Source organism: Pyricularia pennisetigena (genome assembly GCF_004337985.1).
Source record: "Pyricularia pennisetigena strain Br36 chromosome Unknown Pyricularia_pennisetigena_Br36_Scf_12, whole genome shotgun sequence".
Lineage (NCBI taxonomy): Eukaryota > Fungi > Ascomycota > Sordariomycetes > Magnaporthales > Pyriculariaceae > Pyricularia > Pyricularia pennisetigena.
In genome coordinates, this window is record NW_021940924.1 from 134155 (window position 1) to 158435 (window position 24281).

Sequence of the window (24281 nt, forward strand, 5' to 3'; positions counted from 1 at the left end):
GTCAGTATCTGGCCTTTAGTCTCATGGCGCTGGGTTTGCCAGGTGAACAGCGATTGCGCGGACAGGACGAGCGGCACCAAGCGACCGAAAAACTCAAAACGTGGGCGGAAGATTTCGAGACGACGCTGCGATCGATTCCGCAGGAACAGCGCCACGCGCCGAAAAGTTCACCAGGCTACGAACCCAAAACATACCAGGGTGTCGACCGATCTCCATACCATCTCCGGCCAAAACCACGTCAGCTTGTGGGAGACGAGCCCAGGAAGGAAGATGAACACAAAGAGCCGGGAGAATCATCAGACGACGAATCAGCACGGGATTTGCCAGACACGCCGAGTCCGGCAGAACGGCGCATGCGTCAAGTTCGGGGGGGTCGGGGAGCTCGACGCAGCGAGCGGATTCTAGCCCAACGGCCGCGGGGCGGGGGCGGAGGAGGAAGCAACGAGCAAGACAGGCCCTACTGCACACAAAGGTGCCTGTTAGGGCTCGTCCAGGGCGGGTTCCTCGACGCGAAATGCCCCAACGTGGCGCTACATAGACAGCCCAACTCTGACAGCAACCGCCATCATGGCTTGAGCCGCGCCTGTGTTCGTCACCCAGTCAACCACGCCCATTTCCTCTCTCTTCTCCTCAAGCAGCTGAAATGGACACTAGACGATGGGATCACGCCTTTGGGGCAGGGAGGTGCACGCGGCGTATTGTTCAAGATCTGGCTGATTGAATATGGTTATACCTTTGTCGGCAAAGGCACGATTCAGGCATTTGTCAAAGACCTTGAGCACGAGGCGGCGGTATACAAACGGCTGCATCCCATCCAAGGTATACATGTGCCCGTCTTCCTCGGGGTCGTCGACCTTCGGTCGATGAACAGGATATATTACTATGACCACCGGGTCTATGTAGTACACATAACGCTCTTGTCCTGGGGCGGATGTGACCTTGACGCGACAGAGACTCTGGGTAGTCGGGAGAGAGAGCTCGAAGACAGGGCGATGCAGTCGTTGCAGGCAATACATAAACTGGGAGTGGCCCACAAGGATGTGCGAGGGGCAAACATGCTTTTCAACGCGGAGACCAGCGGTGTTATGATGATCGACTTCGAAAGGGCACTGCTGCTTGAGCCACCTCGACCTCCGTTGGTTCAGCTAGCGTCGAACAAACGAAAACGGAAGCCAGATGTGGTATATCCCAGCAAGTCGGGGAAGCCGGTTGGTCGAAGTCAAGTTAGCAGGGTATTTTCCGAGGACATTGGGCTAATGAAGATGGCCTTTGACAGGCCGCAACCGTTTCAACACGAATAACTCGACCTGGAGAAGATTGTTACCAGCTATTTTAAGCCGTAGCGGGTATACACGCCGGGGCAGCGCTGACGAACAGGAAGAGTGTGGCTGTGTAAAATTTTAATCCTAACGCGAAGATGATCCTAAATATGCTCGTCTGTTTTGTACTTGATTTCTTCTCCTTTCCCTTTACCTTCCCGTTCGTTCTTTTCTAAATCAGTGTTTCAAACAACCGGGCCTAACTTATGCCATCTTATAAGCAAATAAGCAATAGCTGGCTTGCCAACCACGATCGCATGCAAGTGTTTTAAACAGCCGCCGGTCTATACGGCGCCGGGATGAGCACTGCAACTGTCGGCGTCCTAGCTGAGTTCTAGACCGTTCGGAGGACGATTGCGTCTACAATCCTCATCACGGCGCTGTACAATAGTAGAATACGTGGCAGGGAATTTAACCACGCTGTATACGGTAAGGGTCCACCCGGTTTTTCGTATACCGCCTCGACACACTGTGCACAGAGCATCAAGCCACGTACACAATCCGCGAGTGCCGGTGTCGGATCATGGTGGCAAAGGCAGCTGGGTGTGCCGAGCAGGAGTTGGGCAGCAGCTGGGGACCAGCTTGCATGTCAGCCGACCATTTGTACCACTCTTGAGGATACCCCACCTTGCGACCATCCCGACACCCATCAAACGAATTGACGCTCCTAAGTTGACTGATTGAACGATGGAGTAGGCATGTCTCAACTGAGCGATTTAATGGAAGCTTTGGGGTCACATGTCAAATGCCGAGTTTCCCTGTCCTCTATATTTGCTACTTAAATAACGCAAGCCGCCTCAGGGTCGGGATTGTGTCTGTCCATGTTCAGTCTCCCGACCGGCCACGCATCTTTAGCCCTCCAGTTTCTACAAATACCTGTTTCATTCAGCAAATTCAATGACGCCACAACGTGGGAATTGTGGCAAAAATGGGCCGCCTAAGGATACAACATGCCCAGATTGCGGAGCTCAAGGATGAAAGATTTAGCGAAGCGAGTTCAAAGGTTGTATTGTACATGGCAACCGGCTATATTTACCGCAATACTAATTGCTGTTGAGCGCACCTTTCTCGAAATTCCAGATGAGACCCACCTTCTTCATCGTCTTCGCTGCTTCCACTATACCCTCCCTAAGATAGGGCTCCGTCGGCAATTGTAATGGCGGCCACCAACTCTCACAATCCAAACCAATGACAATATTGATACCGCGACCACATACAAATCGGTGGGTGGTTCGGGGATGGAATGCTACACTGAAAGTTATTTAGTCTCAAAGAGGGTTTTTGAATTATATGGAAGGATTCCACCTACTATCCATTCGAGGCTTTTTCGCTTTTGTTGTACTTTTGAAGTGTTTCCTCAGAGTCATTGAACCACGCTCCTGGTTTATCCGGAGGGTGCATTCCCGGCCCACCCGTTTTGTGAGATTCGGAAAAGTATTCGACGGTCGTGTTTCTTGGCAGGATGTGTAAACCCAAACACTGATCAACATCATCTTTGGACGCCTGCTGTTGGAAAAAAATTGGGTTACTTTCAGTTGCACAAGAACCCCACCACATGCAATGTCGGATCACGAACGGTCCGTCGCAGTTGAACCAATCTTTCAAGATACGCTGCAATTTCTCAGCTAACAGAATAGAGCCAACGGCCAAGATTCCTTGAGCTGTGGGTAAGGCACCGGCCAAACAATCGGCTGTTGAAGCAGCGACGTCGTTTTTCCAGTGTAAAAACCCCTTCTCTCCAATGGATCCTGGTTCTGCTGTCGATTCGGATTCTCTATCGTTGTCTGGGCTGAAATTCAACTTCTTAAATATGGGAGCCCAGCCGTTGGTAGAAGGGTTGTAGGTGTCAAGGACGCATTGTATTGTTTTGCGGAACTCAGACGCGTCGACTTCCCAGTCGAGCCTGTTATCAGCTGCGAATTCTTTGGCATTTTCGGCGAATTTTTGAGCGAATGCTAAGACGTAAACTCCGCAGTCAAATTCATTGTTTGCTGGGGAACCTTGACCCGAGTGTATCCCACTGTAGCTGTCTCCTGACAATCTTCGAGATACTCGAGCCATTTTGAAAGAACAACCTGGTGTCTTTCTTCGAGCGAGGGCGAACCCCCCAAGGAATCGAGGAAACATACGATTTTGTCGGTCGAGTGAGGATCGTCATTTTTGGGGCTCTTATACATAACAAGCAGGTACCAATGTTCGATAACGGAGTCATGAACAGGCATGAAAACAAAATCGGATTCCAGAGGATTACCGACTTCAGCCTTCCATTTGTTTTTGTTAGTTCCGTACTGAACAAGGAAGAAGCTGTTGCAAAAACAAATTGCATGCTGCTCGGCAAGGCGGCGCATGTATATGTTGATGTCCTTGTCACCGAGGCGTATCTCATCCTTGGAGGGATTTATACTTCGCCTTTTTGGTAGTGGCGATGATAATCCTGAGCTTGGACGCTTTGCAGCTGACCCATTTGGGCTCTTTGCTGCGAAAGGAGGCGCTGCGGTTGGATTCGCATCTAAAAGAGTGCCGGTCACTCCGTGGATGTCTGTACTGGCTGGGGGTACTCTGAGATCTGATGATTGTACTGCCGAGAAGTTGGCACAGGAAAGCGTGAAAGCGCACCCGGCCTTCTGGTTTTCATCGTTTTCGAAGTCCGAAATCTCACTTGCTGGCGTGAATATCACCGGCGAACACTGACGTGTGATCTTCTTCGCGAGGCCGTGGGAGACAACGGCCGCTCTCGGTAAGCCGTCGACAGCTCGATGGATCCCTCTCTTATCGTTACTAGGGAGTGTTGGCGGAAGAGCTACTGGTTGGTCTACCATAGGCTGACGTTTCCTGCCGCTAGTTATTGACTCTGGGGTTATCCATGACTGTATAGAAATAACCTCGCTCCATGCATTGCGTAGCGTCACCGGGGGCGAGGGCAGCGGAGGCAACTGGCACACTGTTAACGCGATTGTGTCCTCGTTGAGGCTGGCACAGAGGCCGTCTCCACCAATCCCATTTCCACCTAAAATGTGCTTAACCGACGATAAATTTTGGCTGGGGACGGTTATACTTCGCAGGTTTGTTAGCAAGCAGTATAGTTACCGGGGCTGGCCATGCTTACCCGTGCTTCATAGCTGGTGGCGGACAGATTTTAGCTCTGCGGCCTGGGGTCGCTTCAACGACCAGTCCGTGTTGGTCCAGGCAGTAATCATCAGGCGGCAGTTCACAAACGCTAGATAACGTTAGTCGTCAATTTCGTTCTTGAGGCTCGACTTGCTTACCCGGTAGACGACGACGTTTTCAATAACTCGATGATATGGCTCAGATCCCACAGTTGAATCGAATTGGCACCTTCCACTTTCGGTGTCCGCTTGTCTTTGGAATGACGAATGAATCTTTCAGAAATCGCCTGATTGAACCATACAACGGCATCTGACCATTCTGGGATCTTTCGTGCTATTTTGCGAAGCTTGTTGCAGTAATGCGATCCTTTTGAATTCCAATTGTAATACTTGACAATTTCCTTACCCCACGCATTGCTGACCGTAAGGATGCAGCGGAGGTGTTCTTGACGAGTTGTTTTCCCTGCAACTATTTTATTAAATTCTTCCGATTGTATGTCGTTTTCCTTCACATGTTGTGTTTTGATGAATGCAGCCTGCCAGCAAATGAGCTTGGTATCGAGGTCGTTTGCCGACTGAAGTAAGCTGTCCCGAATTTCATGACACAACAGAGTAGTCGGCGCCTTGATGAATTTTTCTATGCTTTCTTTGTGATCAGGAGCTATGATGTCCAGGTTGCGGAGGATGTCGCTTGATGACAATGGACCAAACATAGGGGCGATCGATGCAGTCAGAAGACTTAACCATGGACCTCCGGTGACGGGTGGTGATTAAGATTGCTAGCGGTTATATGGACAACAAATATGGACAGACGGTGGAAGGGCACCCTAATAATGAAATGGGTAGAATGGGCGTAGGAACTCCGTTCCAAAGTATAAGTCACTCTTGTCACGCTGTGAACTTTCCTTAATCTGCGGCGTGACCCAGCAGTTTGACTGACGGGTAATTGTAGAGTAAGTAAGTACCTCAGGGATTCAGGGATGAGTTTGGTCCAGTTATTCCCTGCGAAGGTTCCACTTGTTGCTCCTTTATATCTTGAATCTCTACGTAGTTATAGGGTGCCTAGCCGCCATCCGGTTCCCTATGCGAGAGGGGATGCATAGACCTAGGTTTTGACCGTCGTTTGTTATTTGCTCACTGCGGCATTTGATCGTACGAGCCAAGCCCCCCGCGCTGCAGAGCACGTTCCCCACGCCTCCTACATGACTGTTGTGACAGTGCAAATTAATGGAAACTGTTGATAGGTCTTTCGTTAGGTTGATCGATCAACAGAACGTTGTTATAGGGTAAAAAGTATCTTTCTTGTGCATTCACTATCTAACAGTCTAGAATGGAGCTTCTGAATGTCTTTCTCGTCTTATACCACCACTCGAGAAGAAGTCACGTGTATTTGGCCCGTGCGGCCAATCCCGTGACTCATTATTCAATTGATGAATTGAACGCAGAAATCTCTATTCCAACAGAAACTATGTCACTTAGCCACCTCGATTCACGCATTAACTCGCAATTAGAGCAGTAATCTTGACGTTGCCAAGATAGAAATTTAAGAGCGCATCAGGTCCAAGGGCGAAGAATGTCGCAGGGTGCGAATCGACACAAATGTATCCGTGTTGATTGCCGGAATGCTACCGGATGTCATCCATGGAGGTAAAGGCCGATAGGAACGAGCCCGTCACCTCAAAAAAGCCAGCATCAAACCTCACCCCCGACTTTCCGTCCTACCTTTGAACCTCCCTGCAATAACTCCAACCTACCATACGCCCCGAAACGGTAACCAGTTGGAGAAAGGGAGAGCTTGTGAGGATCAGGCCCCTAGACCTACCCTCAGAATCACGACTCGGCTCCACACCGAGCCAGGGATCGGACAAGGATCCACTACCTCCGGATTTAAGCGCGTCTCTTGAGCGCGTCGTCGATTGTAATTTCTCTCTTCTCTTCAGTTTAGAATTTTCGTCGATAGCGCCTAATACACTGAGGTTCTCCAATGTATGCCTGGCCGTGACAATAAACGCCCTTACCAAACTCCCAAAACAATACGGACTGTTAATTTTACGTAAAAGCACACAATTGTTATTACGCCATTTGCTCCGTACATTAAATTCCCAAGATTTGTGGGAATTATGGGAAAAAACAGATAAATTAATAGCGAATTTCGTTATAAATTTAACTGTTAAAGGACGGAAAAAACGCCCAATTACGGATTTCGTTACCCCGTTAATTACGTTACCTATAAAAGACGGAGGTTTTGGAATGTTACGCCATAGTGGAATAGCCCAAGATATTTATTTTGCGGCCATGGATACTGTCACGGCCAGGGTAAGCATAGCACGGAAGCTAGTCTATTGGCATCTATCGACGAAGATTCTACTCTGAGCAGAAGAAAGGAAACAAACAAAGTTCTGAGCTTGACGCGACGTCGATAAAGGTATCACCCTGGTGGGTCGTTGGTCAGGGGTCAGGGTTAGGGTCTGGTCATCTCATGTTCTAAATGTCACACTTGACTCTACTTTAAGAGTCCGGAGGAAGATCCAGATTTCGCTGCAAAATAAGCTACAAGCGTCCAGTTTTAGCTCTAATTAACCGTCTGCCATAACCTTTAAGTGTTGTGGGCCCCTCAGAGATAGAAGAGCTAATGAAGGGTCTTATCTGTTGGTTCATGCGCAGACATGCAATTGGGAGATCACGTGTTTAACCAGGTGACCTCATGACACGTAAAAACAATCTTCAACCGATTCTGACACGCATGTAGATAGCTACAAGACAGAGACTAGATTACCGTTTATTTGTCATATATTGTTTTTACCGATCGCAGCGATCATACGATTCCTATCAACATTATTATCAATTATGGCAGGGTTGCATGCGGGAACGAGATAGTAAGCAAACATTGAGAAGGTCAACCAACGTCGCCCACGAAAACAAACTGACGCGCTATCGGTGAATCAATTTTTGAACAAAACCTCATCTAATTGGTATTCTGGTGACAGGAAAACATTCCTCAAGCTGAAAATTCATCTTTAACCCTTGAACGCCAATAGCAAGCTGTACGGCCGATCCGACTTGATGGCTCGCCTGGGTGATAAATCACTTTAGCCCGCCCTGTTCTTCACATCTAGTAGGTACGCAATGGCCCCCTTCCCAGCTCAAGATACAAAAAGCTCCACTTCAACCACCCGATGATCTCGTACCCTTTCGTTTCCAATCAGACCCGTCGCCGAATTCGGGGGTCTTTCCGGAGAGGCGTCTGCTCGCTCGAGCTGCCTGTGCTTTGTGACGTGTGGCTGCAGGCTGCTCCGGTGGAGGAATCTGTGCTTTGCGCTTCCGCCGAAACGCGGAGTCGTTTGGTAGTGGTCTTTATTCACCAAAATGTGAGATACTGTCGGGCTGTGGTGGTGGCGGCGGTGGAACCTGCTCATCGGGGTGTGGCACGTCCCAGGGCGGAGTGTTTATAGGCCGTGGAGCTCGCGGCGAGGATTTTCTCCGCCGCGGCTGCTTCACCCGATCATTATCTAACACCGGCTTCGCCGGCTCCTTATCATTTGCTTTTTCCCTCTCCTTCTCTTGCTCCTGCGCCCCTCCCCCTGGCTGTCGTATTGGTGTCGCGTCCGGCCGGGAAATATCTGGTTATTGGCTGCCCTGACGAGGCTCGCTTGGCTCCTCACGGTATAACTTTGTCGGCGTCTTACGGGGCAACAGAAGCGAAGCAATGAGCATGACACAGGCGTCCAGAGACCTGTCAGTCCTCACACCACGTAAAGCCTCATGTTTTTAATTGTCCATGCGCTTTTTGTTCCGCATAACGTCGTAGTCCATCACGAGGTACATATCGCGCAGCTCGGTGAACCGCTCCTTCTGGCGTGTTGCCATCCTCTGGAGGAAATCGTAAACATCCGTCGCTTCAAGCGCAATGCAACCAACATCGAGATAAAAAGCTCGGTGGCTTTGCAGCCTGCATTGAAAGGTGTTGTACTGTTCCGACAGGGTCGTGAAGATGCTCGCGGGGTCTTGGTAGCCGAAGCGTTCGTACCGCCACTTATGTTTGAACCGATCTTCAAAAGTTGGCTCAAAGTCGTATTGGGTCGAAAAGGGATCGACGTCTTCAAAGCCATACATGCGACAGCTCTTGTCTCTCTCTTTCACCGCCATCCGCCCTATGAATAAGGTAATGGATTGTAGTCTGGAAGTTCCAACAGCGACCACAGCGAAAGTAGATTACCATGTGGAAAACGCCAGTTGTGGAAAGAAGGAACGACAGGGGTCTAGCGGTCAGAAAATCTGTCAGCAAATATCCTTTGTGCGAAATATCAACACGGGTCAAACGTCAAACGTTTCCGAACACAACAGATTGGACGTACAAAACTGTTCAAACCCATCAATACCAAAAAGTACTCGCGCCCGCGTAGGATCCCGTCCGACGGCCGCGACACTGTTTCCATCGTGCCATTGGCAGTTTCATTGGCCAATTTGCCCTTATCCCACTCGGTCCCACATAATATAAAAGGTCGTGATATTTTTGCTTGGTTCTCTGTCCAGCACGATATTCCCCCGCCGCCTCAGATCCGCAAACGCGAACGCACGCAGGGTTTCCACACTCCCCCGTTAAACAGCACCAGCTCCAGTCACGCATATTAACGAAGATCCTGAGACTTTACGGGTTCTAAAATCATACCAGGTAGGAGGATCGCTGCCCTCAATATCCTCAAAAACGAGCCAACACAATTGCGCGTCTCCGTCCAAAAAAGGAGGGAGGTGGAAACCATGGAGAGGTTATCCTTGCGCACCAGGTCTTTTTTCCACAAGGAAGCCTAATAACCTCTCAGAGGCTTCAAAGATTACACTCCGCGATCTTACACAGGCCAACAAAGGAAGGCGCATCAGCTTTTGGTCCCGGCGTAAGGATATTCCCTGTACAAAGGACAGCATCGAAGATTGGCATTTCCTTCCTTCCGGTTTAGAAAAAGCCGAGTTCCCGTCCTTTAAAGATGCCTGCAAAACCCAAAAAGGGCTGGTAAATATGCCGAAGCGTCTTATGACGAAGCAGCCTGGACCACGGGGGTTGTTTTCCATCTGTTTAACTTAGCGATACCGGGTGACGAACGACTGGTTCTGGTGCCTTGGTCAATGTTGCCTGCTTCCATTCTGCTCTTTTGAGGAGCTGCCTCCAGCCTACGCCAGCGGCAAGATGGTTGACGTTTGCCTTGCGATCGACCCATCGTGGACCCCACAAAGCAACGAAGTTACCTCATCTTCTGTCGATACTACCATTTCTAGTTGTACTCGCTTAGATAGACAACTTTTCTAGACATGATTCTGCCTCTAGAATTTACCGCAGCACGAAGAGGGTGAGGGAAGAGTTATAAGACGGCGGATCATGAGTCAGCGAACTAACTTGCGCAGCCGAGCGCTTATCGATTAGCGATTCAACCTCTGACACGTCACCGACGCGCCACAAAGCTAAGCCGTCCGATCGGGCCCCTCCGTACGCCTGGGCTAAGCTTACAAGAACAAGACAGGATAATATGCCGTTATCTAAAAAGCGACTGCGAAATGAAGACGATAATGCATACGCTGGCTGTTCGTTTACCGTCAAGGTCCTGGAACCTGAAGGGCTCAGGGCCCGAAGAGACGCAAGGTGATTGCTGCAAACGAATGTGGCAGGTTGCGCAAACCAGGGTTGAGGCAGCTGTCCCCATTTATACCGTCCGGAAAGTTTGCGACCCACGATACTATGGATGTTTCCTATACGGTTGAGCCTGCAAAAGAATGGAAGAGAATGACGCGGTACAATCGCTTCATCTGTAAGTTTGGCGTCGTTGTGATATGTCCTATTGTACTCGTACACTTCTAACGGTTGCATCTGGACATAGTAAACGTGTCAAATATTCCAGTGAAGAGTTTGTCTTTGCCACAAACGAATCTTCGATTGATCGTTTCAAGGCGAATTAATACAGAACGCTTCCAGACGGCGAGCACAAGACAGTGGACCAGGTTGCACGGATTTTGGAGATACGAGCCAGCGACAAGCAACATGTCTATGTCCGCGTTTGTTGGATGTACCGGCCGGACGATCTCCCCGAATATACCACGAATTGCAACGAACATTCCAAGTGCCGGAAAAGCCATCATGGTCGATTCGAGCTGGTTGCGTCAAATCACAGTATGGCTGCCATCAAAACTACATATCTTAGGGTGATTTTGGTAGCTGAAAAAAATCACAGCGGATATCGTTAATGTAATCAGTGTATCCGGCCCCGCAAATGTGACTCAGATGGTTGAAAATGATGGCGGCCAAAAAAGGACTTCTATTGGCGACAAGCGCTTGACGTGAGGACAAATGAAACATCTGTACGTCAGCGACCCTACAAACACAGGGTTTGGAATGTCATCCACTAACATCAGGAATTTGAGGCTGTAGACCGTCGAGCAAGGCGATTGTTGCGTCAACTTGGAATAAACCTCAATGTTTTAATAGAAGCAATGGCTTTACGCCACAAGCTTCACTGTTTTGTCTCATAAACACATGACGTCTTGCTTCGGCTCTATCCTTCCTTTCAGACGATTTCCTGGTGCTCTCCCCATGGCTTCCCGCATTTCTTGCAGACCATCTTCTTCTGTCGAAGGATCCTGCCCTCTGTGCTGTTATCCTCGTTACTACACAGTAGTACAGCATTGCTTTTCGAAAACCCAGGGATTCCCATGACACGTTGCAAATGGTACGCGCGGGAGCAGAGCTCTGCACGAGCATGCTCCGCGGTTACCCTGTACACCGGCGTTCTGCCGTTGTCCTGCAACTCGCGCTGAAAACACAGCTCCAGAGCTTGCATGAAATAACCAAGCTCGTTATGTTTGTCCCGCATACTCCCCAAAATGGCCTTTTCAGCCCAGCCCATGTCGACTGCGCGAGCTGTCGCCTGTACGTCATCGGCCGAGACAAAATTGCATCCGACAAGGATACCGCCGGCGAGAGTATAGACGACATGGAGCGTGCCGGGGCGCAAGTACAACAGGTCCATCGGCCTCGTCAAAAACCATATCCCGTCTTGCAGCTCCTGAACTGCTTTGTGCAGGACGAAATCTGGGTTCTTTGCGCCCTTGGCCTGCGCCTCCGAAATTGCTTCACACTTGAGCTTCGACAGTGTTTCCGCATTTTCCTTAGTGCCCGGCCAGATACCCCACAGCTTAGACACCCCCGCGGCCATCAGCGCAAGGACATGGGTCCCGTTGTCGATGTGTACGTCGGTAAATCCAGATGAGGGACCGATCACCAACCTTGGCGTCATGTCAGGCTTGCAAGCGCCGCCAAATACGTATTCGTTGGACAAGAAATCTGGCATTCGCACATCCGAACCAGGCAAAATAGCATCCACGAAAACGGTGCGAGGTTTGTCTGCCGCGGGCGCCTCGCAACAGTGGGAAAGCGCATCAACAATTTCGCAGGCGCCGCCGTCGCGTACGTCTAATCTTTCACCATAGTCGACTCCTGGCGCGAGCCGGAACGCCGCCATCGGGATGGCATTTTTATTGCCGGTTCTTCGTCTGGCCGCTGCCACCAATTCCTTTTTGACATAGTCATAGGGTGGCGTCAGTGTTTCTATTTGTGGAAACACTACATGGGCGCCGTTGTGGATCAGCCGAGGGATGTATGTGTCCCAACTGGATGCCAGCAAGGCCATGTTCGACTCCACGTAAAGGTCGAAAAGCCCGTGCTTTCTGACATGTGACGCTAGAGTATTGCAAACAGGCCATAGATTCAGGTTCGCTTGCAGGGCGTCATACACCTCTCGTTCTTTTGGAATCCACAGTTCGTTGAGCCATAGATCCAAGCACGTTTTTTCGACGTCAAGGTGGGGACGAGCATTGTCCATCTGTTCAAAAACCCAATTCCTACTTTTGCTATCAAGACGGATTGGGTCTTGACAGGTTCGACACTTGGATCCTTTGTGCTTTTGTTCAGCTTGTAAGGCTCGCCTCCAAGGGCCAGGAGAGCCAGTAAGCTGTGGCGACAGTTGCTTTTGAGCAGATATTGCATGCTTTCGCGCAGTATCCTCGCCTTTGTTCTATCAGCCTCGTTGCCCCCTGGCTTTTGCAGGCGCTGCAGATTGAGAGCGATACGATCTCTGTCCTTGCTGCTCAAACTCTCATCAGCCCTTATCCTTCGTCCGGTCTTGTTGACTCGGTCGTGAACCGGCATGGGACCGTGTCGAGTCATGGTTCTAGTTTGGATGGGGCGTTGCTGTTTCGAGCAAAACGTCGCTATAATAATTGTTTGAGCTTGTGGATGTGTTCTTACTGGGCTTTACAATGCAGTCTGATCTAGAGGACGAGGTTTTGTCCGCCGTGGTCCTTGCTAGCCAATTCCAGGCAGCAAACACGATTCGCTTTTGCTCGCAAGTTCATACGGTCGCAACATTGTTTTGGTTCACGAGCTACTGTTGTGTCGCGTTTGCATTGGATTAAAGTGGACCCGACCTAAGGGTTAGGGCTAGGTTCAAAGTGCGATATCAAAGGTAAAGAACCCGATACTTTTTGAAATTTGTAGGTTGTTTGCTATATTAGACCAGTGCTGTTACAATTGTGCAGATTGCCTCTGATGTGGATTTGCATTCTGGAAGCAGAAACTAGTCGAGATGAGAGTATAGGTCGACATAGGTATTTGTATAATTGATAATGCTGCAAACAACGCCTTGCGGGCTGTTTGCTTTTTGAGGTTCTAAATTTGGAAGACGGTTGTTAAGATGTAATGTTGGGTTTTGCTACATTGATCGGGCATTGTAGAGAGCACAAATAACGTTGGTTTTGCTGTAGAAGCAAAGCACACGGATACCAGATCATCTGATAGACCTAGTACATCGCCTGTCACAGCCTCAATGGTGATCGCTAGTCACGACTCCAACCGCAGCGGGAGCCATATGCCAAGATAACGATAAATAACTGACTCAATGTCAGTACCAGCTTCTTTTGTCGCCAAATCCGGATCTCCCTCCACCTTGGGTAGACTCAGGTAGCATCAGGCCGTTCCTACACTTTGAAGATTCAATGTCTGTACTGAAAGCGAAAGATAGATTTGCTCCAAACTGCATGGCGTGAATAGTTCTCACAACTAGTTTGAGCCTTGTTGCTTGGCAATCTGGGGTGTATGAAGCAGCTTTTTGTAGCCAATTTTGGATATGGTCTACGATGTGGGCGGCGTGGTTGTTCTAGTTGGTTTGTGCTTTTGGATCTGGCAGTCGCTCTAGAGCTGATTACTGGCGATTTTATGCTACTTTCTATATGGGAATTGGACATAAGGTTGTCATGAGAAGCCGGAGCCTGAATATATACTGCGTCAAACTCTCAATTTCTCAAAGTATACTCGGTAAACATTCCTCCTTTTCGCGGTCAAAATCCGGACAACTCTCTGCGCAGTTCGATGGACTATGCGAACATGTCGATCAACGAAGTAAAGGAGATTAGTTCTGATGACTCAGATAGCACCGGCAGTCTCGTTGACTTCGTTGTTCCAGATGAACTTTGTTCCGACAATGAGATGTCGGAAATGTCCCTAAGCCATCGTTACGGTAGCTGTGACTGTCAGTGCAAGAAAGACGTGAAAAACCTTGAAACTATCCTATTAGAGATAAGAGAAGGCATAGAGAAAGCTGAGACTTTGCTCAAGCATGTTTTGGCAGAATTGGAATTGGCAAAGGGCACGGTTACAAACTTCAGTGGATGTCAAACCTCGAACATAAATTCTTCATCGCTCTCAATCGACTGAAACAGAATATGAAATAGCTAGTTTAGAGACTTGGATGCAATGGGTATTTAGTTTCCGCTGATCTCTGCACAAACTATATTTTCTCATGGCTTCCCACATTCTCCAAGTCGAATAGATTGAGGCGAGCGGCGTGATTGGCCGGGTGGGCCTCGTGCACGGACGAAACACGATCGAACTGATTGAGGATCTGGGGGCATAGCTTGTGGCGCGTCGGTGGTGACGCGTCGGAGGTTGTATCGCTAATCGATAAGCGCTTGATTGCGCAAGATGGTCAGCTGGCCCATGATCTGCTGTCATATGATTCGGCCCTTTGCCCTCTTCGTGCCGCGGTAAATCCTGGAGGCAGAATCATGTCTGGAGAATTTGCCCAGCTAGGCGGCCAGAGGCACTCAAAAGGGTACATTTAAGCAGTCTATAGAAGCAGGTACAAGTGATGGTGAAGATTGAAGAGATTCACTGGGTAAGTAAAGCATAGAGTCGACATGGGCTTGCCGCATGAACTCGTCCTGAATTCACAATGCTTGGAAACGAAGCTGATGATCAACTTTGTCATTAACTGTCATTATATGCTAATTCTATAAATCAGGTCCATTTGCCAAACGCAGTATGTTTTTTTGAAACCACGGCCAATACACCTGGGCAAGGTACTGGGCGATGCGACGCAGCCCCCAAATAATGGCATAAATGCCGTGAGCAGTTTCTGTGCTGCCCAGAGGGCAGTCTATCCACTGAACCACTTCCCCAGTATTATTGCGAATTGTTGCCGAAAATTCCCACTTGTGTCCGACAATGTAAATACCTGGAAGAAAGGATAATCCTTCCAACGTTGAGAGACGACCGTCAATCTTGGTTGAGGCCAAAAGCTGCAGCATGTTCCAATGTGCGTATTGCCAAACAGCCAGCTGCCTTTGGGCCTCTTCGCTATCGCCGCTCGGACGCTTGATTTCGATACTCAGCGCGATGGGGGATTCTGATAAAGGTTGGTAATCCGTGTGGTTAACAGTCTTGAAAGGCTGATGCCTTTGTATCATGCGCAGGGAATCTGCGACTCTTGCTCCGTTATCGATGTTGAGGTCGACGCCAGAGGTTGTTGTGGCGGTGGAAGGGGAGGTAACTTCGTTGCTTTGTGGGGCCCACGATGGGTCGATCGCAAGGCAAATGTCAACCATCTTGCCGCTGGCGTAGGCTGGAGGCAGCAAATCCCTATCAACAACTCTCGCCGACGTACTATGAACGGCGGATACCGAAAGTTAGTCTCGATCTCAAAGATCCTCAAAAGGCAGAACGGAAGCAGGCAGTAATTAATTACCAAGGCACCCGAACTAGCTGTTCGTCATCGGGTATCGCTAATTCAAGCAGGGGGAAAACAACCCCCGCGGTCCAAGCCGCTTCGTCATAAGACGCTTCGGCATATTTACCAGCCCTTTTTTGGATCTTACAGACATCTTTAAAGGATGGGGACTCGGCTTCTTCTGAATCGCAAGGAAGGAAATGCCAATCTTCGATGCTGTCCTCTGTACAGGGAATCTCCTTACGCCGGGACCAAGAAATGATGCGCCTTCCTTTACTGGCCTGTGTGAGATCGCGGAGTATAATCTTTAAAGTCTCTGGGAGATCATTAGGCTTCTTCGTGGAAAAGGACCTGGTGCGCAAGGACAACCTCTCCATAGATTCCACCTCCCTCCTTCTTTTGGACGGAGACGCGCGACTGCGTTGGCTCGTTCTTGAGGATGTCGAAGGCAGCGATCCTCCTGCCGGGTATGACCGTGAGGCCCGTGGAGTCTCCTGATCTTCGTCGATATGCGTGGCGGTGCGTTTTGCTGGCGTATCCATCGTGCCAATGGAGCTGGTGCTGTCTGGCGGCGGAGTCTGGAGACCCTGAGTGCGTTTGCGTTTGCGGATCTGAGGCTGCGGGAGAGTATCGTGCTGGACAGAGAGCCAAGCAAGAATATCACGACCTTTCATATTATGTGGGAACGACGAGATGGTTCAGAGGTCTCGGTGGCCGGTGCATGGGCTTATTGCGCTTCTTCGTGTAGTTCGGTATGTTGTTGGAATTGACGATTGATCCCGAATGAAGAGGCGAGTTAACTGGTGTTGCCCCAGCTTTTGGGTGGTTGCTCCAGTTACGTATGGCCCGTGCGCTGGATGAAGCAGCCCAGAGGTTTTTGATCTAGCACAAACTCACTGTCTTCTTCATTCGGAACAACAATTCTGCAATAAATGAGATGCTGCAACAAATAATTTACAAACAGCTGTTGACGTTGCCGCTCAACCTGGATTCAGAATTATCCAATTTTTTGGAAGCGAAGGCAAAGATTTTAACACAGCGATGGGCGAACATCGCTATGGTGCGCCAGATCGAGAAACCAAAACCCACATAGATCCGCTTTCGCAGGCCAAATCGCCACGTCGGGTCCCGCAATGAACGCGTCGCGTATTGCAGACTGAATGAAGAAGTGTCGGTACGTATCTGCTAGTACGTGCAGCAAAATCTACGAAACCACCTGAAGTGGGGCGATAGTTGAAATAGAGGGGTGCGAACACTCTACAAATTGAGCAAGGTGCATGGGATTCAAAGATGGAGAAACGAAGAGTATGGAGCCCCACTTCATTAGCGTGAAATAAAGGGACTGAGCCTCGTCCAATTTTTGGGAGCAGGCGAGCACAGGCATATGTAACAACAAAGTACTAATTGGGCGTCTCGGGAAGGCCATTACAACTTAACTCGGCTCTTGATTGAAACGAGCATGAAATTCAAGGTCGTCAATGCCAAAGGATGGACGGCGCCGCACATGGCTTCTTCAGAGGGCCCTTTTTAGGTGGCCCAGCTGCTAATGAAAAAGGTCGCGAATTTATGGCCGCTGCCAAAAATGGATGGATATGTCCCAGACTGTATTTCCCAGCACGATAAGCGAGGATGGTCAGTTAGTTTATGGTCACGCGGATCCTCCTGACCCAAGACTTCAATGTTGCTATAGTAGACAAGTCGACCCCTATTACACAGAAAAGTTCTAAACCTGTCGGACGAGAAGTCACGAGAAACTCGAAGCAGTGTCGTACCATAAGCCCTATGTCTTTAGTCAAGTCTCAGCAGACGCGATCAGAGTTCTGGACGATGTTGGAGATTATCCTTTTAGGGATCTATATTGTTGGATTCAAATGGAAATTCTCAGCAACCGCGCATAGCAATGCTGGGGAAGTGGCTCAGTGGATAAAGTGCCTCTGGGTAACACAGAAAGTGCCCACGGCATTTGTGTTATTATTCGATGGCTGCATTGCGTCGCCCAGTACCTTACCTAGGTTTTTTGGTCGTTGTTTCAAAAAGAAAACAAAAACATGATGTGTTTGGCAAAAATACCAGGTATAATCGGCAGGTAGATATTAAGCTATCCATGTGCTTAAACTTGTCGTGAATGGTAACTAAGAGGACCGAATTGTTACGACCAGGGCCGGTACCAAGAAGACAAGGGTCACACCCCTCCTGACGACACGCCCAGAAGAAATACCAACTGGCAGTACCAGGATTACCTAAGAAAGAAGTTACATTGCCTCACGTGACTGCCAAGAAGAATGATCTTAATGATCTGTAGAATCTCAGTTGGGAATCACAGATCAAACAGTGTAGATAGATTGACTTCTAGGGTTGCTTCGCAGCAACCAAACTCTAGTTAACCTCGATACTTACTTGAGACGGATCATCACTTAACCACAGTCATTGAGAACCCCAGTTATCGTTGTCGACGCTCAGTTGCTCCAACCCACTGTACTTTACCATAAGAACAGGTTACCCCGATACCTTGATCGCAACACGAATGGACCATGGCAGGTCGCCAATTCCTTCTCAGCCTGGTGCAAGGAGAGTTCGTCGAGAGCAGGTCGGGGAGCGCGCCTGAGGGAGTGGGTCCATTGGAGAAACGCAGCTAATGAGGCGAGGGTGACCAAAAGTAATCTCGCCGGTCGCAAAGGGGCCTGGATGCGGTGCGAGCCAGTTCGGCGGCCAACGGTGAGCCGGGAACCGAGGGCCACGGTCGTCCGGTTCGCAAGCCGTCCAATGGGGCGGCGGCTTGGCGCGGGCGAACCGAACGCGATGGGGGCTCTGAATGGTGTCCAGGTTCGTTTCAAGATGGCGGTCTTATGTATAACAACGCAGCCTCTATCGCCCTCCAGCCGCAGCAGTTTTCCCTTCTACCCCTAGGCCCAGCCTGTCGGAAGTTGAAGAGCAGATGAGCCTCTATGGAAGAATTTATTCTTGGTGCATCTTATAAGGGCTTTCTGGAGGTGACTCAAATAGGGCGTGGCAGCAGCTTGAGAACTGCCAAAATGATGGCCGAAGACCTGATATGGGAGCATTGAAGTTCGAAGGGCCAGATCCACAGTTAAGTCACGTAGTGGTACAAGAAGAGATTGGTCAACTTGCTAGCGAAACCATATCAAGTTCAAAAGCTCTTGATGATTTAGCCAGTCATATGAGCTGAGCCTTTCATATTCGAGCTCGACTACAATAATCAGCCAGAGCCTATTAACGGTAAATATGAGTGCTCGGGATTCTCTCAATGCCGACTAAGAGCTCATACTAAAACCTAAGACGCCTTCATGATGCAACTAAGGGAATCCTCAGAAAGCTTTCGAATAGGCCACCAGCCTTCAGCAACAACGTACTATTTCTGCGGATGGGTGCCACTTGTCCCAGACCAGTATTCGTGTTTCTAGTAGAACCGAATCATTTAGTGTCACATTGCACGAAAATTGAAAGGACGGTTGTGATATAAGCAGCTTTCCACTTAACTACTGCAAAGACTTGTAAGTAGCCAACAAATAGAGGCAGGATTTAGAATCGTAGATCACCGGAAAAGATCAGAACCAAACAGTGCACGTATTGGTAGGCAGCCCAAGCGAGAAGACTATCTTGACTTCTTCTCAGTGAACTTAATAAAAGCCACTGACTAGGAACCATACGCCTATACTGTACTTCTTGCACTCCTTGAGATCACTTCAGTTGACTTTTATCACAATCTATCTCTTTGACGTCCGAATGATCTAACGAATGTTGTCTCGTATGGGACAGAACCTTTGGTTCTAAAACGGCGCAAGTCAAATTGCTGATCAGCGGCTGAGGTGCTTAGGGTTTCCTTCCATGATATCTGCATCAACGAAAAGAGAAAAGTGGTAATGGAACAGTCAACCAGGCATCATGTGCAGTGAAGTATACTGCTGTTTGCAAGTCAAACATTAAACCAGCCATCCATAAAATCTAAAATTACGTAGTACTCTGAAGCTTCCTAGATACCTAAGCTTGACTAACCCGCTGTGGAGATTCCATCAGCTTCCTATGCACACGCGTCCGTAAAAAAGAATTCCGAATCGCAATTTTTGGATGACAATCTGAAACCTGTCCGACCTCAGTCGCCACCACAGCCACAACCGACTTTTCGGAGTGGTATGACTAATGCTTGGCATAACTGACAGTCAAGATCATAGAGGCCGCAAGATTTATAAGTCATTTTCGAAGTCTAAGAGCGCATTGTGACATTTGGTATAACTAACGTGGACTCTATATAAAAGTCTACCAACATAACTCGAGTTCAATGATCGAGAAAGCTACATACTAGAGCACAATATCACATTAAGCTTTGAATCATTTACGCAATGGACTGGGAGTCTAACCACGAGTTTGGCGACGAGGTATGAAACTGCCTTTTCCTAATAGCAAGATAGTCTCTTAACAACTGCATCAGGGCGAAATCGAAAGCTGCAAACCCGAGGCGAATGCGTTGGAACTTTCACACAGAATCGTTCTTCGTGGGCTGAACATACACCAAATCCCAATCTACTTCAAAGATCTAGAACTGGACATCCACTTTGATGTTCAGTGGCAGAGCAAGAACTCAGTTACACTTATATTCGAAACGACGGAGAATGCAGCTAAGGCATTCAATATTCTCTCCTCGGACGCGGTCGATATGTCTTGCCTCGAACCACTTCAATTCGCCCCGGCTAAGCCCTTCTCAGGGCTGCAAGTACGCTTTGCTGATTCCGATGATCGGAGATCAACTGACCGGATTCGCTGGCCCGGTGGTCGAACAAGGGACTTGTACCATCAAGGTAGGCATGATGGGTTTGAAAGAGGGCTGGGTGGTCGCGGTGGCCGGGGTCGAGGCCGAGGGGGGCATGGCAGAGGGTATGGAAGGTACAACAGAGTTTATGACAGCTGGTGCTAGTCATCTGGCTTGTTTACACTGTTGAACACTGGCATGACGGCTTTGCTCAAATCCACTGATGTAATTAGGTGCGAGGTATCTCGATTAATTTTAAACGGCGATGGCATATCACTTGCGAAGGCGTATTATTCATGGACGACCCTGCATCGTTCCGCGGCAGCTGAGACGGCCGCGGCGTGGAGACTTGGACCGCGCCTGGAGCCGGACCAAAAATGAGGTTCAGGCTCTTGCCATATGTACAACCACTCAGACGCCAGCTTTGATGCTGCTGCTTCCGAGATACGACAGCTATGGACAATGCAAGAGGAGCAGCGCTTCTTGCCTCGACCTGTCGCCTGCCTCGCCCTCGTCGAGAAAATTGAGCTGGTCGAGGAGCACGCAGGGATTACATACGTGCGCAAGAACGGGCAGTTAATTGATGATTAGCAAGCAACGACAACCTAATGTCAATTGATGGCGAAGGCTACATCGAGTTACCTTGCTTCCCAATCCTAGTTCCTGGTTCTAAGCGCTCAGTTGTCATCTTATAATATATGCAATACCAATCACTTTGGTACAGTTGACCAACTTACAAAATCCAGTTTCACGTAAAAAAATTAACTTTTGCGGCCCCCTGGAGGACGTTTCTACAGCAAAGGCTTGAAGGAGAAGTGGTACCCTACCATCACTTGATCTGTAAGTAAGGCGGAATCTTGAGAACACATGCGAAAATGTATCATTTTCATCTAATTGGAATAGCACGCGAAAAGTCAGCTACAACAAACACTCTGCCTCGGCAGCTGTTGGTGACAAAATAACTATTATTAAAAAGCATCTTCTAAAGCCTTCACACCCCAAACTGTTTCCCAACAAAAACTCAGTGTTGACGAGATAAGCTTGAGTTTGATTGGGGACAAAAGTCAGGCTCCGCATCTTGATAACGAATTCAACCGAACGACCAAAAACTGCCATCGGGCTTTTTCTCCCTCTCTCGACCAGCGCCAGACAAGCGACAAATACGCCTGTTATCATGCTTGCACTTATTGCTCACCTGCCCAGCACCAATGCCTCTTGTCCCACTCGCCCGCCACGATTCCCGCCGACATAGATGGCGACATCAAAATGGGGAACGCGTCTTTTGGATTATTCATCGCAGCACAGAAGCAACCCTCCCATATCAATGCCCTATACAGACTGAGTTCATTTATTTTAAGCTGTTTCCGGGGATCGGAACTGGCTCGAGCTTTGCTGAGTTTCTCATGGCAGCTGGCAACATTCTAACAAACTGTCAACGGGCATGGGAGGGGTTTGTGGTGTTAACGTTGATCAACTGTGCAGTCAGTAGCGACAGCCGGCTCTGTTCACTGTTTATTTCCTCCCAGGTGACGCTATTCCCAGGACTGATGTCGCTCTTATGTAGCTTATTTCTTGTTTTTAGTTCTACGCTCCTGTTTGGTGTTAATTGCACAACTACCTACAAACAAAGCTCGAAACGGGGACGAGGAGACATTTGACACAGGACCCGACCATGACTACACCCGTTTTTGCTTTTCTACCTGCAGTCCGGGTTTTGGACGGTGGTTTTTGAATTTCTGACAGCAGGTAACGGGGACTGCAGAAACATGGTCCACTTATGTGCAAGGCACTCTAGTGCAACGCACAAGCGCGTGTACCTATCTAAGTGATATCTGGGTCTCGCTCTGAACCGACGGTTCTGGCTCCCAAATCTGCCTCTTGGACGGCAACCCTCACTCAGCTTGGCGACTCTTATTTGAGTATATGAACACCCTTATTTCTTATGTTTGGAACTTTTTACATCATGATCTGACTATAAATTAAATATGTTTTAGTTAGTCTACACACGAGCCCGGTCGTATGTGTTGGGATCTGCCCAAAAGAGTATATGCCTCTGTCGAAAGCGTATGGCTGGTTTCACATGGTGTGAGATCAAGTGCGCAGTCATATCTGAAATACTCAGCAAAAGGCTGCCTACATAAAAATAAAATGCCACCAAAGTCAGCGAACAGACCTTCCTATGCGTCAAGAGATAGTGGCGTAATGCGTACGTGATCCTAAAACTTTATGAGTCCTTCGACTCGCCGCTGGTCATGAGGCTTGCCAAAGTCATCTACTAAATAAAAAGAACCCTATCCTGGTGTAGCCGGCGACCCGATCCCGCAAAAGAAGCCACGAAGGTACCGCCCAGGAACTGTCGCTCTGCGTGAGATCAGGCGCTATCAGAAGAGCACCAGCTTGCTCATGAGTAAGTTGCCGTTCACCCGGCTCGTTCGTGAGGTTGCCCATAGCGTCCGTCCCGTCGATGAGGACTTCAGGTGGCAGTCCCACGCCATCCTGGCTCTGCAGGAGGCCGCTGAGGACTATCTAGTGAAGCTGCTTGAGGACACTAACCTGTGCGCCATCAAAGCCAAGCGCGTCACCATCATGCAGAAGGATATCCAGCTTGCGAGGCGGATACGGGGCGATGGGTTTTGAAGGTGTCCACGACAGCAAGCGAGAGGGGATCAATGAACGACATGAGTCAGCACTGACCACGCAGAGGACCTCACCTTCGACTGAAACTTTATAACCTACATCTTGTTTTACAAGGGATTCATTCTACTGGTGCCGGTGACTCTCAGGCTTATCATTTAATGATAACGCACCCTAGAAGAATTGAACTTGTGGTGGAATTCATTCAGCAGCCCCACCTCATATGTACGATTTAGACTAATCAAGCAGCTATTGTCGCCGACGTCATCTGCGACGTGACGCCCAATTCTGGTGAGGTCGAAGTCGAGTCGAACATTATCACTGTCTGTGGCATTATGGGCTACATGAGCGCTACCGTCACACTGGATTCTCAAAGGACTGTATCCTCTATGTGTATTCTACAACGACACGGTTCAAGTCAGGAGCATCTCGGGAATGTGAGAGTCCTAGCAATACAAGGATTTTGAGGCTCCGATACCTCCACTGTGGGATTGTTTTTTTTTTGCCGTTGAGAATTGCCAGCAGCTTGCAAGGGAGGATCAAGACACGGACAAGAGAAAAAGAAGAAAAAGAGGGGGCCGTTTTGAAAAAAAAGCCCACTTACCCCAAATGGACTGTGCTCATATGCCTTGTAGCCACAGGATTCGATAGGCCTGGACGCGCCGAGCGACGAAACAACCAACCAAGCACCTCCTCAGGGGGATCCACTTTGGCAAGTGCACATTTGTTGCTGGGAGAGGCGAGCTTTACCTTGACTTGCTGGCCTCGGCATCTAGAGTGCCGGTCTTGATTACATTGCTGGGCTCCTGCGGGGGCGGAGGTCATCCCGCGGCTCTTTGTTTTGGCAGCTGGCAGCTGGCAGCTAGGGAGGCAAGATAGACTCACTGCGTACCTGTGTTACTCCAATTCATCAGCGCCGAGATCTGGGGTTTACGAGAGGGGGAAGGGAAAAAAAGGCATAGCACTCCACTCGGTCCTGCAGCCAGGCGGAGTGTTCTTGGGACTGTGCATGCAGGTTGCTGACGTGGTGAAGTGTTTGAGGCGATTCCCAAAGTGCCGTTATCCGAGATTGAGTGGCATCAGTGTATGTGTGCAGGGTTGGATTGAAGTTGTTCGGCCTACTGAGCTGTGTGTCGGTCCATTGCGTCCCGTGAGAATATCAGATGTAGCCTATGTAGGCCTGCTCGGTTGGTCGAGTGAATCCCGTGAGCCTATGGTAGCAAATGTACACAGTTCAATGGAGGTTGGGTCAGGTTTTCATTTTAAAAGTTATTTTGGAATTCATGACTGTTATGTACTTTACGCTAGGAAAAATGTCTGATAGACTACAGATTATGGCAGGCATTTTAATTTTTTCCCAACACAGAATTCTCGCGTTCCCAAATGGTAGTTCCAAATTGCGCCCCCCCCC

General features: G+C 49.1%; 9 protein-coding genes across 9 annotated transcripts; 5 read left to right on the forward strand and 4 right to left on the reverse strand.

The window, feature by feature from the left end:
* Positions 1-8194: 8194 nt before the first annotated feature.
* PpBr36_10933 (uncharacterized protein) lies at positions 8195-8862 on the reverse strand (the record flags this gene model as incomplete). The annotated part of the gene is made up of 3 exons (XM_029898040.1): positions 8195-8577; positions 8643-8685; positions 8782-8862. 3 exons carry the CDS (start codon positions 8860-8862, stop codon positions 8195-8197), a joined length of 507 nt encoding a protein of 168 aa, XP_029743566.1.
* Positions 8644-9728, forward strand: PpBr36_10934 (uncharacterized protein; the record flags this gene model as incomplete). The annotated part of the gene is made up of 5 exons (XM_029898041.1): positions 8644-8691; positions 8771-9008; positions 9034-9318; positions 9409-9434; positions 9507-9728. 5 exons carry the CDS (start codon positions 8644-8646, stop codon positions 9726-9728), a joined length of 819 nt encoding a protein of 272 aa, XP_029743587.1.
* Positions 9729-9973: 245 nt separating this feature from the next.
* Positions 9974-10754, forward strand: PpBr36_10935 (uncharacterized protein; the record flags this gene model as incomplete). The annotated part of the gene is made up of 4 exons (XM_029898042.1): positions 9974-10058; positions 10099-10224; positions 10294-10615; positions 10667-10754. 4 exons carry the CDS (start codon positions 9974-9976, stop codon positions 10752-10754), a joined length of 621 nt encoding a protein of 206 aa, XP_029743571.1.
* A 223-nt stretch (positions 10755-10977) lies between these two features.
* On the reverse strand, positions 10978-12635 carry PpBr36_10936 (uncharacterized protein; the record flags this gene model as incomplete). The annotated part of the gene is made up of 2 exons (XM_029898043.1): positions 10978-12136; positions 12205-12635. The coding sequence occupies 2 exons, from the start codon at positions 12633-12635 to the stop codon at positions 10978-10980; spliced, it is 1590 nt and encodes a 529-aa protein (XP_029743570.1).
* A 1502-nt stretch (positions 12636-14137) lies between these two features.
* Positions 14138-16145, reverse strand: PpBr36_10937 (uncharacterized protein; the record flags this gene model as incomplete). The annotated part of the gene is made up of 5 exons (XM_029898044.1): positions 14138-14176; positions 14278-14433; positions 14638-14736; positions 14816-15407; positions 15490-16145. 5 exons carry the CDS (start codon positions 16143-16145, stop codon positions 14138-14140), a joined length of 1542 nt encoding a protein of 513 aa, XP_029743569.1.
* A 908-nt stretch (positions 16146-17053) lies between these two features.
* PpBr36_10938 (uncharacterized protein) lies at positions 17054-17523 on the forward strand (the record flags this gene model as incomplete). The annotated part of the gene is made up of 2 exons (XM_029898045.1): positions 17054-17103; positions 17193-17523. The coding sequence occupies 2 exons, from the start codon at positions 17054-17056 to the stop codon at positions 17521-17523; spliced, it is 381 nt and encodes a 126-aa protein (XP_029743565.1).
* A 2306-nt stretch (positions 17524-19829) lies between these two features.
* Positions 19830-20827, forward strand: PpBr36_10939 (uncharacterized protein; the record flags this gene model as incomplete). The annotated part of the gene is made up of 3 exons (XM_029898046.1): positions 19830-19865; positions 20193-20361; positions 20625-20827. The coding sequence occupies 3 exons, from the start codon at positions 19830-19832 to the stop codon at positions 20825-20827; spliced, it is 408 nt and encodes a 135-aa protein (XP_029743564.1).
* Positions 20828-22384: 1557 nt separating this feature from the next.
* On the forward strand, positions 22385-22873 carry PpBr36_10940 (uncharacterized protein; the record flags this gene model as incomplete). The annotated part of the gene is made up of 2 exons (XM_029898047.1): positions 22385-22442; positions 22542-22873. The coding sequence occupies 2 exons, from the start codon at positions 22385-22387 to the stop codon at positions 22871-22873; spliced, it is 390 nt and encodes a 129-aa protein (XP_029743628.1).
* On the reverse strand, positions 22505-22966 carry PpBr36_10941 (uncharacterized protein; the record flags this gene model as incomplete). The annotated part of the gene is made up of 2 exons (XM_029898048.1): positions 22790-22966; positions 22505-22751 (listed from the first exon to the last, which is right to left on the reverse strand). The coding sequence occupies exons 1-2, from the start codon at positions 22822-22824 to the stop codon at positions 22505-22507; spliced, it is 282 nt and encodes a 93-aa protein (XP_029743533.1). The 5' UTR covers positions 22825-22966.
* Positions 22967-24281: the final 1315 nt, after the last annotated feature.